The sequence below is a fragment of the Melopsittacus undulatus genome, chromosome 15 (genome assembly GCF_012275295.1).
Source record: "Melopsittacus undulatus isolate bMelUnd1 chromosome 15, bMelUnd1.mat.Z, whole genome shotgun sequence".
NCBI classification, from domain to species: Eukaryota; Metazoa; Chordata; class Aves; order Psittaciformes; family Psittaculidae; genus Melopsittacus; species Melopsittacus undulatus.
Genome location: NC_047541.1, coordinates 3,078,749 through 3,096,259, shown reverse-complemented (window position 1 = coordinate 3,096,259; position 17,511 = coordinate 3,078,749). Strand labels below are relative to the sequence as shown.

Here is a 17,511-nt window from a genome sequence, read left to right as displayed (position 1 = left end):
CTTTTTGACCAGTTTTAAGCCTTCCACTGTCAGTGACTCCTGAAACACAGTCCTTGGCCTCTGCAGCAGCTGCGGGTGCACAAATAGAACAGGCGCCAGTAAAGCACTGCTATTCTCTCTCAAGCCATAACTTGCAGTCCTGAGGCTAAACCGGCTCGTCAGTTATAGCTGCTGGCCTCCCCTGGGGCGCAGGCAGCTCTTTGGGCTCCGTGCGGAGGGTCCGTGTCGGGGAGCGGCTGCCGACAAAGCAACCGGAGATGCCCGCAGGGCTCCCGCAGCGTGTGCTCCGGGGCCCAGCCGGGGCCAGCGGCGGTGCGGCCGGATGCCGGCAGCAGCCTACCGGCGGAAACGTCATGAGGCAGCGCCGGGCTCCGGGAGGAGTGCGGGGATGGAGCCGGTGCGCCGCGTCCTGCTCGTCGGGGAGGGCAACTTCTCCTTCGCGGCCTCGCTGTGCGGGGCCGAGGGAACCTGCGTCGTGGCCACTTGCTACGAGAGCGAAGAGGAGGTGTCCGGGTGTGTGGGAGCAGCGGAGAACATCCAGCGTCTGCGGGAGGAAGGTGGGTTCTCAGTCCCGTTGTTGGGAGGGAGGATGATGGCGGTGGTCCTTGCTCACAGCGTTCCAGGAGGTCGGACGGGGAGAGGAACGGTGTAGGTAGTGCTCAGCGCTTAGCTCTAACCGCTGTTGTCATGAGAAGGCTCTGGAGCGGCGGCATGCCTTCGTTAGAGCGGGGATTCGGCGCTCCCGTTGCCTCCGCAGGAGCTGTGCTGTCACTATAGCTCTTCCCCGCTCCACGCACCTAAGATGACTGCTTTTGCCGCGAGGAATTTGAATTGTCCAAAGCAATTTGCCCTAAGATCTAATCAGGCTGAAGGAGAACTGAAACAAGGAGCCAGCAGAAGACTCCTCAAGCGAGCAAAGGGAACCTAGGCCTTGTGGTTTTCCTAATGCATGGATGGGAAGATGCCCGCTAGCTGCTGCTCTGATGTGCTTAAAAGTGGACTAGAGGGCTAACTGCTACCTTCCTTTAACATGTTCCATAATGATTAACATCAGTCTTGTTTTTCGATTACTGTTGAAGGAGCTGAAGTTGTGTTCTCAGTGGACTGCACCAAGCTGAAGGACTGTTTTTTACCAGGAAAAAGAGAATTTGACTGTATTTATTTCAACTTCCCTCACTGTGGGAGAAAGGCTGGAGTAGTGAAGAACAGAGAACTTCTTGCACACTTCTTCCATAGGTAAGCCAGAAATAGTTCTATGCTAACCGAGTGCTGTGATACAGATTTCTAGCTGTGTTACGTGTGTTTTTCTGACACCATAAGATTTCTGTGTGTGGTAGCAGGATTTCTTCTTGTTTCCTGGCTTTTCTTCCAGCTCTGCAGAAGTGCTGTCAGAGGAAGGAGAGATCCATGTGGCTCTTTGTAATGGACAGGGTGGGACACCTGCTGATCAACCAAGGAGAGAATGGCACAACAGCTGGCAAATAGTGGCTGTGGCAGCAGGAGCTGGATTTATCTTGAGTAGTGTTCATCCTTTTAAAGCAGAGATTATCCGTGGATATAAGTGTACAGGCTACAGGTAACCATCATGTGGCAAAACTAAAAAGTTGATATTTGTGTTCTTGTAATACCTAGCACTAGTATGGTCTTTTAGTATCTTGTTTGTTGGAGAGAGGAACTTCCTTTAATTTGCTTTAAAATAGCTACAGTTCTTTTTTGCCTCTGAACAGAATAGCCAAGATAAAGTGCAAGCTGCTTGCCAAAGTACCCTTTAAAAAGGAAGATTATTTTAGGATTTTAAAGGTCAAAATGGCCCATTTGAGAACAAATGTCAATCTCACCCTAAAGATTGGAGGACTGTGGAATGTGTATCTGCTTAGCAGACAACCACAGAATCACAGCATGCTTGATGTTGGCAGGGACCTCCAGCAATCATCTAGTCCTACCCAACAGCTGAAAGCAGAGCCAGCTACAGCAAATCACTGAGAGCCACATTCAATCTCCAGGGATGGTGACTGGACAACCTTTCTGTGCAGCTTGTTCCAGTGTTGGACCACTCTCCCAGGCAATGTTGCATTTTAGCACCTTTTAACAAGACCTAGGATTCAACAAGAAGCATGTTAGTGTTGCACAGAGTTAGCTGTGTGATGCTTACTTATGACACATTAAGCATGGGAAGTGATCAATGACTGTGCTCTGCTTTTGTGTATTGTCAGGAGTCAAGATAAATCTTTCTGTGTAGAGGGTGCTTTAAACCACGTTTTCACACGAAGCATGCAGCTTTCATATTGCAAACCTATGAGCTGTGAAATAGAACTGGAGAACAGAAAAGTTTCTTTTCAAGTACCACAGGTACTCGTGGATAAAATCAATAGGTAAGTTTTACAATTAGTTTCTGTTTGGCAGTAACACACACTCCTGCTCTCAGTGGGAATGACATGGATAGGTGTCAGATCAAATGGAGTTGTGTCACTTTCCCTCCTTTCCTTTTAACATAATTTCCTGTTCCATTTCTTCTTTAAGTCTGCTTCCTCTTGGCTTGTGGTTATGACTACTTAAAATAAGCCTACAGAACAAATAACAACTTTGTGAATGAGACCAAGCTGCTGCATACTTGAATGCACAAATAAAGATGAAAACATTAATCTTTTTTACTATATTACGAAAGACATTCAGGAGCTGACTTGGTGTTGGCTAATACCACAATACTGAGTCTAACAGCATTAAAAAATACCAACCTCTTAGGTGAACCACTGTGTACTTCAGAGACTATCCAGTCTAACAAAATTGGATTCACTGCTGTAGTTCGGTAATGCCTGTGCTGAGTGGCAGTGGTGATCCTGACTGTGAAGTCTCATTCCTTTTTTACCAGTGAAAGTGCAATTAATTCTTGATTGTAACATGGAGAGACAAACAGCACTGTCCTGAAAACGTGTTAGCCATTTCAGCACTTTTGAGGAAAGACTTGGCTTGTTTGGGTAATTATTAGAAACCTTAACATCTGAGACTGTTCTGGGTAACTTGCTGGGCTCCAATTATGATCACAGGAAGGTGTCTCAGGGAAATCTGTTTAGTGGTGTGTGTGTAATTCACCCTTTTATTTTTCACAGGGGTTTCCTAGAACCAAATTCAAACCATCCAGTACGGACACTAAAGGAGAAGCTCACTGCAGAGCTTCGCCAGGCCTTTCTGTTACAAGACATTGACTCCTGCCTTCCTCTGCTCCACCAAGGTCAACTCAATGGTGTCTGTCACTCGAATATCTTTTGGATCATTCTGAACCCAGAGGAGACTCCAAGCACTGAAGAAATGTCTGATGGGCTGGCACATGCAGTTTCATTTCACCATGTTGATTTTTGCAAGGATAAGAGTGGCTGGGTGGGTGTCCAAGAGGGATGGCACATTTCAAAGCAGTATTATCTTAGACCTTCCATTCTACCTTATGCTCAGGCAATAATACAAAGAGAAGCTTTTCTCCCAGAGACACTTTATGTTATTTCTGGACTGGTTTTCAGGAAGTGTTTTATCACTCCTTACTCCATGCCTGTTTTTCATGAGATGGTTTTTGTAAGTGCCATTAACAGAGGTACAGAGAAAACCTATATTCAGATGCTGGTGAATAACATTAAAACCAGCATACATTCGCTTTGCAAAACTGTTTCCAGCATTAAACTGAGTATCAACCTGCAGGAAGCAATGAGCTTTGAAACAACTGAGCTAAATGAGTTTGCTGCTTTTGAATCTCAGCTTAGTAAAGTTCAGTACTTAATCTGTGTAGAGACAGATACTTCAGACTCCCATGACAAGGGCTCCTGTGTAGGAGTTATAAGGACAGCTCATGATGAACTAGGAAGCAGTGAACTGGTTGTTGTCTTTGCTTCATTGAATCTTGACCTCCTAGCCATGCTGATCTGTGGAATAAGTGATTGGCGAATGCTCTGGACATCAGACAATCGGTTCCTCCATCAGTTTCCTAGAGGAGAATTAAGGCTATTCCAGAGTTTTTCTCTCTATCCACCTTCCTACGTTCATGATGTCAGCTTTTGGGTTCCTGATGGGGAACAGTTTGATGAAGTTGCTTTTCACACCATTGCCAGGCAGGTGTCGTGTGAAACGGTCACATCCATCCGGCTAATCGACAGTTTCCAGCAGCCAGAGACAGGCCGGAGGAGCTTCTGCTACAGGCTGACCTTTCAGTGCTGTGACAAGGCGCTGAGCCGCCCGGTGGTGGCAGAGATGCAGCTGCTCTTCCGGAAAGCGATAAACCAGCACTTGCGTGTTGCTGTTCGCTAGAGCGGTGCGTGCTGCCTGCGGGTGCTCGGGCAGTGCCTGTGCTCTCCGCTGCTCTCCCTTGCCTGTGGGCAGTGTGATGGGCAGTGTGATGGGCAGTGTGTGCTGCGGCGCCGGACCAGCGGCTCTCTGTCCAGCCGGCGAAGCAGTGGGGTCTGCTTGGCCCTGACCGTGTCCTGCGGCCCCTGCAGCGGCTGCCGGCGGAGGAGTCCGTCGAGTGTGGAAGGAGCAGCGGGGAAAGAGCGAGCGAGGATGGGAGCGGAAGAACGGGCGAGAGAACGCGGTCGTGAGCAGGAACCGTCCTGCACCAGCTGCTGCCGCTGCCCTTTCCCCAGCTCTTCACTGCGGCGGGTACCCAATAAAGAGCTTTCTCCACCCGTCTCTTGTCCCTTTGGCTCCTTTCCTGCCCCAGTCTGCACGGGCAGGGAAGCGGACGTAGGCCCTCGGGAGCATCCGGCGCCGCGGGGCTGCTGCCGGTGGGACGGGGCGAGCGGCGGCTCCGGCAGCCGTGTTCCGGCTCCGCTTCCTCTGCCGCGGAGCGAGCTGACTGTGCCCGCGCAGGCGGCCTGGAGGCGCGCTCCCGTGCCCGCACCCGGCATGGCGGCCGGTGGCTTCGGCACCGCTGCCGTTCCGTTGGCTCGCGGCAGGTAGCGGCGTTCTCGGCTTCCCGTTCTCGCCATGGCCGCCAAGGGGGCTCGGCAGCGGCTGCGAGCCGGAGGCGGTGGGGAGGCGGCGCGGCCGCGGCCGGAGGCGGCGGTCCCGGAGGAAGCCCGGTTGGAGTAGGTGGTGGGGCCGGCGTCGGGAGGGGGAGATCGAGGCGGGGCTGGGATGGGATGCGGTGCGCGCGGCCGCCTGTCGGGGGCGGGTGTGCGGCGGCATCCCCAGGGCCGGGGCTGCAGAGAGCTCCGGGGCAGGTGTGTTCTGTGCTCAGAGCCCGGAGCGAGCTCTGTGCAGGGGCTGGGGGTGCTCAGCCGGCTCCGTGTGTGCGCTGGGAATGGGGTGTACCCGGCCTGGGGTGGCTCTGCGTGGGCCTTGGTGCTGTGAGCAGGACATAGCCTGGGGGCTGTCCTGCTGCGGTCCTTGTTCTATTATGGTGTGGGGTGGGAGGCGGTGGTTCCTTGGGAGGGGACCGGTATCCCCCAAAGAAAGTAGTGAATGAAAGACTCATTCATATTTAGGTACAGAGGTGCACATACGCTTCTCTGTTCTTTGCCTAGTATTGCATTTTTAGCCTCGAGCTGGTTACCGAGTGTTCTGGATGTCTAGCTGTGCTTTTCTCTTTCGACTAGATCATCTGGGAGCAAAGCAGGACAAGTTTGGGCTCCTGAAGGATCAACGGCTTTTAAGTGTCTCATTTCAGCCAGGTTCTGTGCAGCTCTCTTAAGCAACATCTCTGACTGCGATGAGACCTTTAACTATTGGGAACCGGTAAGTGGCTTTCTGTCCTCTGAGATACTTGGGAATTTGTAGCTGGCTGTGCAAATGCAGGTTTATCTTGAATCTTGTGCTCATCTCTGTGTTTCAAAGAGAAATTGTCTTACTCAGGGATCCAGAGATGAGAAATGTAAACCTGTCTGCTCTATGTAATGCATACTTATGTCATTTGACTTGTAGACACACTACCTCGTTTATGGAAAGGGGTTTCAGACATGGGAATACTCTCCAGCCTATGCCATCCGCTCCTATGCTTACCTGTGGCTTCATGCCTTACCAGCCTTGTTCTATGCTAGAGTTCTACAAACTAATAAGGTAAATCAGCCAGCTGTGTGAAAGTTTATTTTCTGATGAATAAACGTGGCTTTAGTTTGTGTTAAACAGGAGTTTTGTTTGTTGTTGGAGCGAAAAGGACATTTACAAAACACTCCTTTGTTTACCAACATCTCTCTTCCTTTAATAATTTGCAAGCTTTTGTGAGCTGACCCAATGGGATCCAAGGAAAAGTGATTGGGAAGTTGCAGGAAAATCACTTAAGGCTAGAATTTGATTGAGAAGCTGTCTCAGAGGGGCTGGTTGCTCCTCAGCCTTTTGGGTGTGTGCAGCTCTGGGAACAGTTAGCTGGCAGCCACTTGCTCTCATCCATTCTTGCAAGTTTCACCCTGATGCTTTAGAAGCCTGGATTGTTTTTTATGCCAGTTATCAATGACTGTTTGTTTGCTTGTTTTTCCAATAAGCTATAATAATAATTTACTCTTTTGCAAGGAATATTGCAAACCAAACTCATTGAAATGTAAAAAAGGCACCAAATGCCTTTTGTTTGGGTATCCATTGCCATACTTGACATATTTTTGCACAACAGGAAACAAAAGGGGGTAGTTCTGTACATTCAGTGGACTGTGTGCACCTTCTGTGTTGTAAAGGACTTCAGTGTTAGACAGCTAGGCCTGGAGCTGGCATGACCTTCAGCATCCCTTGGGGTTGGGATTTAGGTCTCCCAAGAACAAGCTCTTTGACAACTACCACACTTGCTAAAAGCTTGTTAAAATCAGGTGCGTGAGCTTTATTGCAAACCTTGTTCAGACTCTGAAGTATGTATCCTAGGTTCTTGTCTTCTACTTTCTCCGATGCTTCCTGGCCCTCCTGAGCTGTGTTTGTGAACTCTACTTCTACAAGTGAGTGTTAAAAGCTGTCTATGGGGAATGCTTTGGAGTCATGTAATGTGTTCAGTTGTTGCAACAGGAAATATACTGTGAAGCTCATGTGTCTGGTAAATTGGGTTACTTCACAGTGAACCTTTGAAACGTGTTCTCATGATAACTCAGTGAAATATTGATCTGAATTCCACTGTTAGGACAAAATGATATTCTTAGATCTGTCACCTACATCTCCGTTCCAGTATTTTGTTGACTACACCCCTTTTCTCAGTGATACCAGCAAGCAGGGTGGGTGTGTTGTAAACCAAGCTGTGCTGGAGGAGACACTGCTGCTGTGTTTGCTTATCATAGTGAATTTTAGTTGTGATTGTTGCTGTCTGTAACATATTCGCTAATGGTATTTACATCCACTAAAAGCAGTAGCCTGAACATATAATTATCTTGTCTAAGCTGGGTTTTTAGTTTTACCTGCTGCTTCTTCATTTGGGGCTTTCAGACTATCAGCTTTTACATGATTTTTGTTTGCAATAGCCTGGTTTTTAGAATGTGAGCTGTGGCTTTTTGCCCATTGGGGTTTTGTGAGGTGTGAGAATCTTAGACTGATGCTGTTACAGCAGTGCGGGCTCCCTAAATTCCTGAGATCTGTACAAACACAACTGACACTGGTATAAGCCAAGTGTTTTGCACTAGTGTAATTGATGAGGATCTGAAATCCCAGGCCAGATGCAGCTGTACAGCTCTTCAGGTTGCCTTCAGTGGCTGACTAATGAGACTGGCCCACCATAAAGGTGTCAGGATACTCCATGGATTGTTCGTGGGTTTGCATGCACTGGATGCTGTTTATGTACTGAGGGTATTTGTGGCCTAATTCTCTCTTGCTTCCTTAGGGCTGTGTGCAAGAAGTTTGGGCTACATGTGAGCCGGCTGATGTTGGCCTTCTTAGTACTCAGCACTGGGATGTTCTGCTCATCTGCAGGTAAGATTGCTTAGCAATAACACTACTTTATCCATAGAGACCAAAGCCAGGTCCAGAGAGAAGATCCACAGCATTAAAATATCTCTTTAGCAATTGTGTGCTGTATTCTGCTGCGTATATTTCTTTGGCAGGTGTGATGACAGAATAGGTGTTGATTCAAATTGTGTTCCCTGCATCATGCTCTTGTACCTTTCAGTTTCCAGGGCATGTTTGTTTTATTGCTGCCTCCAGTTTCTCTGGGATGGAGCTTGCCTTTTAAAGAGGTTCTTGGAGGGTCATGTTTTAGCATTGTTGTTCGCTTATGTGTCCTGTCCCCCCGGGGCTGGTTGTACACATTTGCCTAGCCAACCACTATAAAACACCTGCCAAAGGTATTGAGGAAGGTGCAGAGCAAGACTTTGAGCAGTTTTTTTGTGTTGTGTGCACACAGAAACTTAAAGGGAAGTACCACAGGTTATGAATGCTGAGATTTCCTATTTCACCCTTTTTCTGTTTATGGTGAGTGGAGAAAGGACTTCCCCTTTGTTTTTGCAGTGTCATGGGTCTCATTTTTTACTTCTCAACAGTGTCTGCTCAGTTGTTTCAGAGACTGGATCCAGTCAGCTCACATCTTCTGCCACTTGAGCAGGTTCACTTCATTCTTTCTTTTAACCTAGCAGAATATGGAGGGTACAGCAAGTGTTACAGGTGGTAACTGGATGCTATCAGTGACTCCTGCTGAGTGCAACCAAGGAAAGAGGCCTTCATACTTACAGGAAGTGTTTCTTGTCTTGGCAGAACAAGAAAAAGAATCCTCTTTTATTTTTGCTTTCACTTAGATGAACATGTCCAATACAGCATCCCTATTCCAATGGAATGAATTAGAGATTATTAGGCTTATTGGCCTTGTGTAGTTCTCCCACTGCGGGAAAGCTGTGCTAACCCTATTTTTTCCTTGTGTTGCAGCTTTTCTCCCCAGCAGTTTCTGCATGTACACCACAGTGATTGCCATGACTGGCTGGTATATGGACAAGACCTCTGTAGCTGTGCTGGGGGTGGCTGCTGGAGCCCTTCTGGGCTGGCCCTTCAGTGCAGCTCTTGGGTAAGGAGAGGAGTGTGCAGAAGTTTTGTGCTTTGCAAATGTTTCCTGCCTGGTTGAGGAGAAGGTAGGAGCTGGAGGAAGAAACTAGCAAGGACCAAGCTGCCAGCCTAGTCCAGGGTCATTGCTACAGGCTTCCATAGCCTCATTTCTTTGCTTTTGAAGGACCTAGGTTGGGATGATTTCCTTACTCTGATATACTGAGAGTGAAACCTGAGTTGGGTGATGACTGGAATATGGAGTAGAAGCAGATCCCAGTGAAGTTATGGTTATTTTCCAGCTACTGTCCCACTTGCTTTGATGGGGTAGAAAAATCTGCAGTGGGGGAAGACAACGTCTCCAGTTGATAGCTGATCTCTCTTTCAGGCTTCCCATTGCCTTTGACTTCTTGATCCTGAAGCAGAGGTGGAAAAGTTTCCTCAACTGGTGTGTGGTGTCATTGATCCTGTTTTTGGTAAGTGCCTGCAACAGTGCAGAGAGGGAGTGGATTTGGCTTGCAATAGAAAGGGTGGGTTCTACTAGGAAAATCACATGGAGTTTTTGGACAGTCTGGCCAAAAGCTTTTGGAACTTGAAGTAATAGATGCTTTCTTTCAGGTGCCCTTGGTAGTTGTGGACAGCTATTACTATGGGAAACTGGTAGTTGCACCTCTCAACATTGTTTTATACAATGTCTTCACCTCTCACGGACCTGATCTCTATGGTGAGTTTAAGATAAGAAGACAGAAAGGGAGTCGGCGTTTATCTTGCTACTGTCTTGCTACCGTGACCCATCAGGTCTTGATTGCCAATCCTTTTTGTGGTGTCCTCTAAAGCAAAAGCAGCCACCAAACTCCATGGGGATGCAGTTCCAGCTTTCTGCCACGGGATGTCTCTCTCGAGCTGGGAATCCGCAGGTCGTTGTCGGATTTCTCCACGCTAAGATGCTTTTGTTTGCTTTCAAGTTCTGTAACCCGTCGTGAGATGTCTTAGGGTCACAGCAGAGAACTGTAGTAGCAAACGTGTCTGGATGCTATGTCAGTGCTGTGGGTGCAAGCAGTGTGTGTGTGTGCTTGTCAGCTTCGAGTTCTTGTCTGTTCCTCACAGTCGTGATGCAGAACCTTGGGAAAGGGGATGACAGTGCAGAGTCTGTAACTCTTTAGGTGCCAGTATCCTAAATGGCCAGTAAACCTTGATGCCAATGCTGTGTTGTTTGGGAGCTGCCACTGCACTAAGTTGTTCATATCATATTTCTGAAGCTGAAAAGCAGAAAAGCGTCACATTTCTAGCAGGGCTTCAGAGAGACTGGCAGAGACCTCAGGGAGCTCAGGGTGTAGGGTCCTTGCGTCATCTGTCATCTGCTTCAGCCTTGTTGAGATCTCCTAGGAGGGATTCAACAGTGGTTAGCAGCAAGGCTGCAGTGCCCTCCAGGCCATATTTGCTGGTTCATTTGTAGGGCTGCTTTGGGTGGTGCTGAGTGGTGATTTCTTACTTGTGCTGTGACACAGCAGGGCAGCAGCTGCTTTGCTGTGTTTCTTCATCTCTGCAGGAAGGCTCTGAAGTCAGTTGCTGTGAATTTTCTATAAGTAAACTCCAGGCTTTGTCTCTGATAGGTTTTGGCATGGGCTTCTGCTTGACCTTTTCCACAGTGGTTCATGAGTTGTTTCCAGAAGCCTCCAGGGACCAATCTATTCTGAAGTGTTTTATTCATAGTGACATTCATATAACATCCTCAGGCTAGTAAAAGAGCTTGCTTGAAATTGCTCTTTAATGCAATGCGGCCAGGACAACGCTGTGTGTTTAGAGAGCTTCAAGACACTTGGGAGGAATAACACTACCGGGGAGATGAGAGTCTGGCCAATCCCTTTTGGCTCTGGAGCTAGGATTTCCCAGCTTTCACATGATGAGAACAGGAGCTGCTGGAGGTTGTAGAGTCATCAACCCATATCATGTTCAGTGTAAGCACCACAGTATTTTTCCTTTTGCCTGCATTCTGGAGTTAAGATTTGTTTGTTTTTCCTTTAGCAACACACTTCTGGATAAATACAGTCTATGGAATAAATATTTCCCTGGGGGCATTAGATTTCTCCAGCTAAGGGAAAGCAGCTTCTAAGCCTATATCCCTAGGCCTGATTCTGAGGCTTTGGGGTGTTTCTGTGTACGTTTCTTCTAAGTATGCATAATTTATGACAAAAGTTTGGTCCCACTTCCTGTAATCAGCCTTGGCTGTGACTTGCAGTGTGATGGAACTTTGGAAAGCTTTGTTCAGCTCAGGTGGGAAGGTGCTGGAGCTTATTTATATGACATCTTGCTCTGTTGAGTCCTGGTTCTTAAACAGAGTGAAAATAAGTGAAATGCAGAAAGTAGACTATTTATTAGACTTGCATTGAATCAGGCTTGCTTAGAATGATCATAAATTATTGTGGCTTAGTTCCTGCTTAACAGCTGAGCTACAGTTCCTGCATGCATGCAGGTTTTTAGCCTGTGACAAACACAGGGTGGAGCACCATAGTTTAAACCTATTCTACTAAACCTATTCTAAACTCCTCTGCTTTGTCCTGAGTGCCCTCACTATTGCTGTGGTCAGGCTGCAGCATGGTGGTTTGTTAAGTTCTGTGAGCTTGGGTGTCAGTTTGATTTCTAGAAGTGTTCCCAGAGCCTGTCACAGAGCACAGAGTTCAAACTGGTTTCTGGCTCAATCTGACAATTGGTTATCCCTGTGGAACTGTAGTGCCATGAACTGACTGGGCAACAGTGTTCTTCCTTCCCACTGCTTTCATCTGTGTTGCCTACAGCCCAGATCTGCTCAGCTCTAGCATGTGGCAAGAAGTTAAATCTTGTGTCATGGTCTGAAGGTGATGCTGTGGAACCATGTTCCCAACAGTACTGTGCATGGAAAATACTTTAGTGTCCCTCCCTGCTAGAAGGACATTGTTCTAGGCCAGGACTTCTTGCCATGGGGTTGCTCTTTGTTTCACATTGCACATTCACTCTGGGTTGTTGTGGATAACAAGAATAAAAGCATTTTGCCCTGGGAGGCATTGAGACTGCATGCCTCTGAATGGGTGAGTCATCACAGTGACCAAGCCTATTGCTTTCTGCCTGGTGTCTGAATTATTTAATTTGCCTGTGTGCACTGTTCTTCTCTTTGTTTGTTTGTTTTCCTGGGCCAGAGAAGAAAATCCCTCATTGGAGAAGGAGGTTCCAGAGCTTAATTCTTAAGGGCAGTTCAGTCCCACTGAAAAAACAACCCTGAGAAAGTGGGAAAGTCGCCTTTTTGTTAAAGCTGTGCTTCAGACCAGCTGACCCCTTTATTAGCAGAGCCCCTCAGGACACCTCAGGGCCTTTAAGGCTGTATCTGGATTGTGTAGGAGGTGTGCTTCGTGAAGTGCCTGTCATTGCAGGGACCCAGGCTACCAAATCATGGAACAGGCTAGAGAAAGCCATAGTTAATTTCCTTTATTTGCCATAGCAGCCAGGGCAGGTGGAAGGGTGACAGAATTGTCCTTGATACTGTCCTGTAAAGACCTGGGGCTTGGCTGTGCAGCTTAACTGTAGCCAGAAAACACCAGAGGGGTCACAATTTGTATCAGGTTAAGAAGCTTTCTATCTCATTCTGGCATCTTCTGTGATGAAGTGGCTGTGGTTCATAGCAGTGGCAGTGGGGAAGCAGGCTACAGAATCCGAGTCCAGTCCTTTTTTCCATATAGGGACTGGCCTTAGCGTTCCACTGACATAGTTACTAGCGTGGCCGAACTGTGTTAACCTGCTGTAAGTCTTTGAAAACCTGCACTATTGTCTCAGAAGAGAATCTGTGGAGGCAGCAGGGCTGGGAAGAAAGCAAAGCCTCCTTTGCACACACGTTTTCTAAATGTCTACTGAGAGATTTGCAGTGTGATAGCCCAGACTGCCTTGGGTTTTCCCTCACAGGCATGTCACAGTTAGCAGCCCTCATCTCTAGGAAGGATAGGATGCTTTAGTCCTAAAATGATATGCTTTCTGTATGTGTTCAATCTATCACAGTGATTATTTAGAATTGCAGTCCTCAAATATGGAAAGTGCCCAACAAAGTCTAGTAGTAACAATGACCCTTCCCCCTTCTCTAGAATGTTGCCATACAGGTAACTGTCATGTCCATCGTTTGGCATGATCTTTCTATCTACAGTACCCCATATTCAGCCTTTCACAGGCTGAGGATTTTGTTCTTGTAGGACTTGAAAGAATTAAGAGGCATTTGGAGGAAATGCCCCTAATCCTCAAAATCCAAATCTGTAATTGCTGTTTGCTTCAGTGCTTATAGTTAAAGGTTTCCTAAATGAACCTCTGTTGCTTGGACTTGGCCTTAGTAACTCCACTGACATGTTTCTGACATTACTAGTGCAGCTTCTAATAATACTTAGCTGTAGGAGCTACAGAGGTTTCAGGTTTTCCTTGCTGCTTTTCAGTTGTCTGATTAATTTCAACATGGACCCTATTTAAGTGGCTCTGATTGCAGGAAATTGCTGTGGCATGTGACGCATGTCACAACAGTGCAGTGATTAAAGCCCCCGCGTGTCATTTACTGACTGATTGAGCTAATCACACTGAGAGAGTGGAAAATGTGTGAGAGGAACTGGCATTCCTCATTGTTCAGGGTTTTAAGCATCCTGAATTAAGAGTCCAAATAAATGACAGTTGGACTGTGGAATTTCTTTCAATTAATATCATTTGAAGCTTGCAACAAATACTCAAGAGTGTCATGTTAGTTGGTTTGCTCCTGTTTGCAGCTACAGTGTAAGAACTAATTGAAGCAGGGATATTTTAAATAGCATTGATTCTAAGGAGGCACCAAAACTGGCATCTGAATGAACTTTAGTGGCAGAGTCTTTGCTGGGGTGAAGTGTGAATGTAAACTCTTTTCCTGTTCTGCCAACATGGAGCATACGTCATCACTGCAGAATTACAACCATCCCTTATTAACATTGTGGGTTTTTGTGTTATTCCTCTGTTAGCTCTCTGCAGTTAGAAAGAATTAATTGGGAGTAGAATTTCCTAGTTCTACAGATTTCTGCCTCCAATTGCTTGCTGTGTAGTTTTGTGTCACAGAACTCTGCTGGGCAAGGCTGACTGTTAGAGTGGCCTGTGATTCATGAGCAGCAGGTGTAATAATGACTATGACCCAGTGAAAAAGAAAGGAAAAGAATGGTAATCTCTGAAAGGGAAGAGAATGAAGTTTCGTGAGCAGCCATGATTTTGAGATACTCTGGTGCCTTTGTATTGACTAACTCTCACGCTACTGTTATGGTAGTTCTATGGGTGAAGGGTAGAACAATAAGACTGCTTTGAGATGGCTCAGGCTTATTCCATGTGGCTGCATCCTCTGTCCAGCTGCAAGATGTTCTGTCCACACCCTTTCTATCCTTTGGTTTCACTATGCTTGCAATGGGGAGAATTGATGTCTGCTGCTGATTATCTCGGCTTGTGTGAGGCAGAGAAGGAATGAAGCTGCTGTTACACATAGATCTCATGCATGCTTGTATCTAAAAACTCTTGTTTCCTTTTCTCATCCTTTAGGAACAGAACCCTGGTCCTTCTATTTCATCAATGGCTTTCTGAATTTCAACGTGGCATTTATTTTGGCTCTGCTTGTGCTGCCATTGACTTGTCTCATGGAGTGTCTGCTTCAGAAATTTCATGGTGAGTGCAAGACAGCTGTGAGAGCCAAGCACAGACAGATCTCAGCCTTGTTGCTAAAGGGAGAGCTTTCCTGCCAAAGAGCAGCTTTGCTTTATTGGAAGTGAAACTAGGTTCACAGAAAGTCTTTGGAGTAATAGGAAAGTTCCTAGTGCTTATTATTCAGTCCAATATTGACTCCAGTTGGAGTTGCTCTGTAGAAAGAGTGCACAGTGAGATGCATCTACTTACATGTTGTCTGCAAACAGGCAGAAACATTTTTCTTCTTAAGGATGATTCCTGTGTTCTCTGCTTCCAACTCAGGAGGATCAGTGTGTTATCAAGGCTGAACTACCCATACCCAGAGTAAGCTTAGCAAGTTGTATGGTACATAACTATCAGCCAGCCATGCAAACATATTAGAAATAACCCCATCAGAAATCTTAAGGGAGAAGGAAACTAAGTACCCATTGTTGTTTCCATCTTATCTGCCACTGAAAATGGTAATCTTTAGAGTTATTTGGGGAACCTTTTACTGCCTCTTCCATTGCTCCTTTATACCACTGCCATAATGATGTTTTTGCAGCAGTTTGAGAGAACAGAGTTGTCATTTCCTTTTTGATTGTTGGGGCAGAGCCTACAAATAGGCATCCTCTGTCCTCTGCTGCTCCTGCCCCTGTTGGGAGCAGCACTCTTCAGCTTGCAGAACTTAAGCTCTGGCAGTACAATCTTGATATCACGTGCTTTGGGAAGTCTTCCCATAGGTGTGGGTACATTGAGAGTAGAGAAAAGAGGAGACAGAATATTCCCTAATCCACATTGAGCTTTCTCTTAAATAAAATGCCATCAGTTTAAATACATGACATCTGGCAATTGACTCTAGAGAAGAAAAAGGTGTTGAGGAAGTGTAAGTTCTTCACTGTTTTCCTAGGGAAGCTTCATTAAGTGTCATCAGCAGCCTCCAGATTCATCGGTCCAATTAGTGCTTTACTCTCATTATTTTACTGAATGCAAGAAACAAAAGCATCATAATCCTTGCTGAAAATTACATTAACAGGTTTATTGCTTATATCCGTTCCTTGGATATAAGGGACATACTGTCAGAAACCAGTGAAAACTCAATAGGAGATCCTGTAAATGCAAGATTTCCTGCTGTTCACTTGGTGTTCTTGTACTTAACAGCAGGAACAATTCTCCCAAGTGCTTTGTTCTTATTGTCTGTGAAATGCCGTTAGCTTAATTGTTTAACTCTTCTGTTGGGAGTACCAAGGGGGTAGAAAAGGGACTGAAAATTGTCAGGGCTGTAGAACCCTCCTCAGTGTGACTAAAATTCAGGGTAATTGTTGTTATTTTTGAATCAGTTATTTCCTCTGTTGAGCAGAAGGTGCCTCTGAGACCCCTCATGCTGTTATTTTTGTAAAGAAGCAATGAAGGAAGTGGAAATTTCAGTCACTAAACAACCATTTGTAAGTGGGAGGGTAGGTTCAGAGGAGATCCTATCTGGTCTTTTCATGTGCACCATAATATACAGCAGGAAATCTAGTATTTCTGGCTGCCTGTTTAGACATGCAAATTCTTGATGGGTTGTGTCTTTTGCTTGAATTCAGTAACACAGTCCCTTATTTTCTGCTTTTCGTCTTCTAAAGTCTGTTGAAATTGTTAGCATTGTACAAAAATCCTTAGATCGAATTCTGTACTGACTCTTTGGACATGTTACCTGGGCTTTAGCACACAGCTGCTCAGAATGTGGTGTGTTTGTGTCTGAAGGCAATGGTTTGGGTTTGAGAAAGGGAATTTTGATTGTGAGAATGAGGATCAACCCCTTATTCTTACATGACTGCTTTGCTGAGTGTTTGTTTCTTTCAGTTCAGAATCTGGGTCGTCCCTACTGGCTGACACTAGCTCCTATGTACATTTGGATCATGATTTTCTTCAGTCAGCCCCACAAAGAAGAGAGGTTTCTCTTTCCCATCTATCCCCTTATCTGCCTCTGTGGTGCTGTCGCTCTCTCTGCTCTTCAGGTAAGTTTAAGTGGAACATGTTCTTTTTAATGAGCCTTTAGGAAGCATAACTGTTAGCTGATGCCCCAAAGTAAGGGGGCATCTGCAGAATATTTGTGTCTGTGACACAGTCTGTAGTGATTACATAGTTCAGGACTGTCCTATGCATAACTTCTGATCATTGTGTTTAGTATGTTAGCTGGTACAGTTTTATCTTTGAACCATGTGTTACGGATAGATGTTCAAACTCTGGAAGCAAAAGGAACAGCTGTTCTAACACTGTGTATGTCTTGCTGATTTTACAAGCTGAACCATAATCTGCCTCTGCAGGTTGATTGAGAGTATGTGGAAAACTATTAGCCCTCTGTAAGATGTGATGTAAAAGCAAAAATGTTTGGGATTTCCCTCCCAAGTGTCATGCAGAATGAGCTCATCTGATAATCTTGGATTTCAGTGCAGACTGCTTAACAGCCCAGCAAAAAAAGATCAGATTTCATGGCTTTATAAGGTGATCAGAAGTGAAATGATAAATGGTTGAGAAGATTTCCTTGCCACTCATTATTTCATGATGACTTCATCCCAAGTGGGAATTTCTGGTGAGGAAAAGTTGTGGTGCTGTAGTGTCAATAAAAAACAACATACAAGAGATGTCATGAGGATTAGTAACTTACTGTAGCATTGTGCCTTCTTTGTCTGCTGTTAAACAAGCTTTAAGGGATAGGAATGTGTATATGTAGGAAATACATTCTGTTGTATTCTAGTAAGGATCCTTTGTTGATTTTCAAAAGGAAAAGTGATTTTGTTTAGGCATCGGGAAAATGTGTTGGACATTTGGAAGAGCCAAAAATTGGATGTTTAGTAAATATCACTTGAAACACTTCACAGAGTAAAGAAAATTATTCATCTTTCCTCTGTTAGAGATGTGCAGGAATGCAGTTACTACTCTGAG

The 17,511-nt window shown here is 45.8% G+C and overlaps 2 protein-coding genes across 2 annotated transcripts in view; both read left to right on the top strand.

Moving 5' to 3' along the window:
- Positions 1 to 370: 370 nt before the first annotated feature.
- Positions 371 to 4,657, top strand: FDXACB1 (ferredoxin-fold anticodon binding domain containing 1). The gene is made up of 5 exons (XM_005143477.3): positions 371 to 557; positions 1,080 to 1,236; positions 1,373 to 1,576; positions 2,214 to 2,372; positions 3,108 to 4,657. The coding sequence occupies exons 1-5, from the start codon at positions 389 to 391 to the stop codon at positions 4,288 to 4,290; spliced, it is 1,872 nt and encodes a 623-aa protein (XP_005143534.2). The 5' UTR covers positions 371 to 388; the 3' UTR covers positions 4,291 to 4,657.
- Positions 4,658 to 4,874: 217 nt separating this feature from the next.
- ALG9 (ALG9 alpha-1,2-mannosyltransferase) overlaps positions 4,875 to 17,511 on the top strand; it is a 29,330-nt gene continuing 16,693 nt past the window's right edge. Inside the window, exons 1-10 of the mRNA XM_034069575.1 lie at positions 4,875 to 5,066; positions 5,577 to 5,715; positions 5,902 to 6,036; positions 6,826 to 6,896; positions 7,766 to 7,854; positions 8,800 to 8,935; positions 9,299 to 9,386; positions 9,529 to 9,634; positions 14,464 to 14,586; positions 16,429 to 16,583. Coding sequence (XP_033925466.1) covers positions 4,966 to 5,066; positions 5,577 to 5,715; positions 5,902 to 6,036; positions 6,826 to 6,896; positions 7,766 to 7,854; positions 8,800 to 8,935; positions 9,299 to 9,386; positions 9,529 to 9,634; positions 14,464 to 14,586; positions 16,429 to 16,583 — 1,143 coding nt within the window. The 5' untranslated portion in view covers positions 4,875 to 4,965. The remainder of the gene's footprint in view (positions 5,067 to 5,576; positions 5,716 to 5,901; positions 6,037 to 6,825; positions 6,897 to 7,765; positions 7,855 to 8,799; positions 8,936 to 9,298; positions 9,387 to 9,528; positions 9,635 to 14,463; positions 14,587 to 16,428; positions 16,584 to 17,511) is intronic.

Bases quoted from the DNA above. Each gene is read 5' to 3' on its own strand.
- FDXACB1 (XM_005143477.3), top strand. From the start codon at position 389: ATGGAGCCGGTGCGCCGCGTCCTGCTCGTCGGGGAGGGCAACTTCTCC. The intron at 558-1,079 runs GTGGGTTCTCAG...TTACTGTTGAAG, and splicing joins CCAGCGTCTGCGGGAGGAAG to GAGCTGAAGTTGTGTTCTCA. The intron at 1,237-1,372 runs GTAAGCCAGAAA...CTTTTCTTCCAG, and splicing joins CTTGCACACTTCTTCCATAG to CTCTGCAGAAGTGCTGTCAG.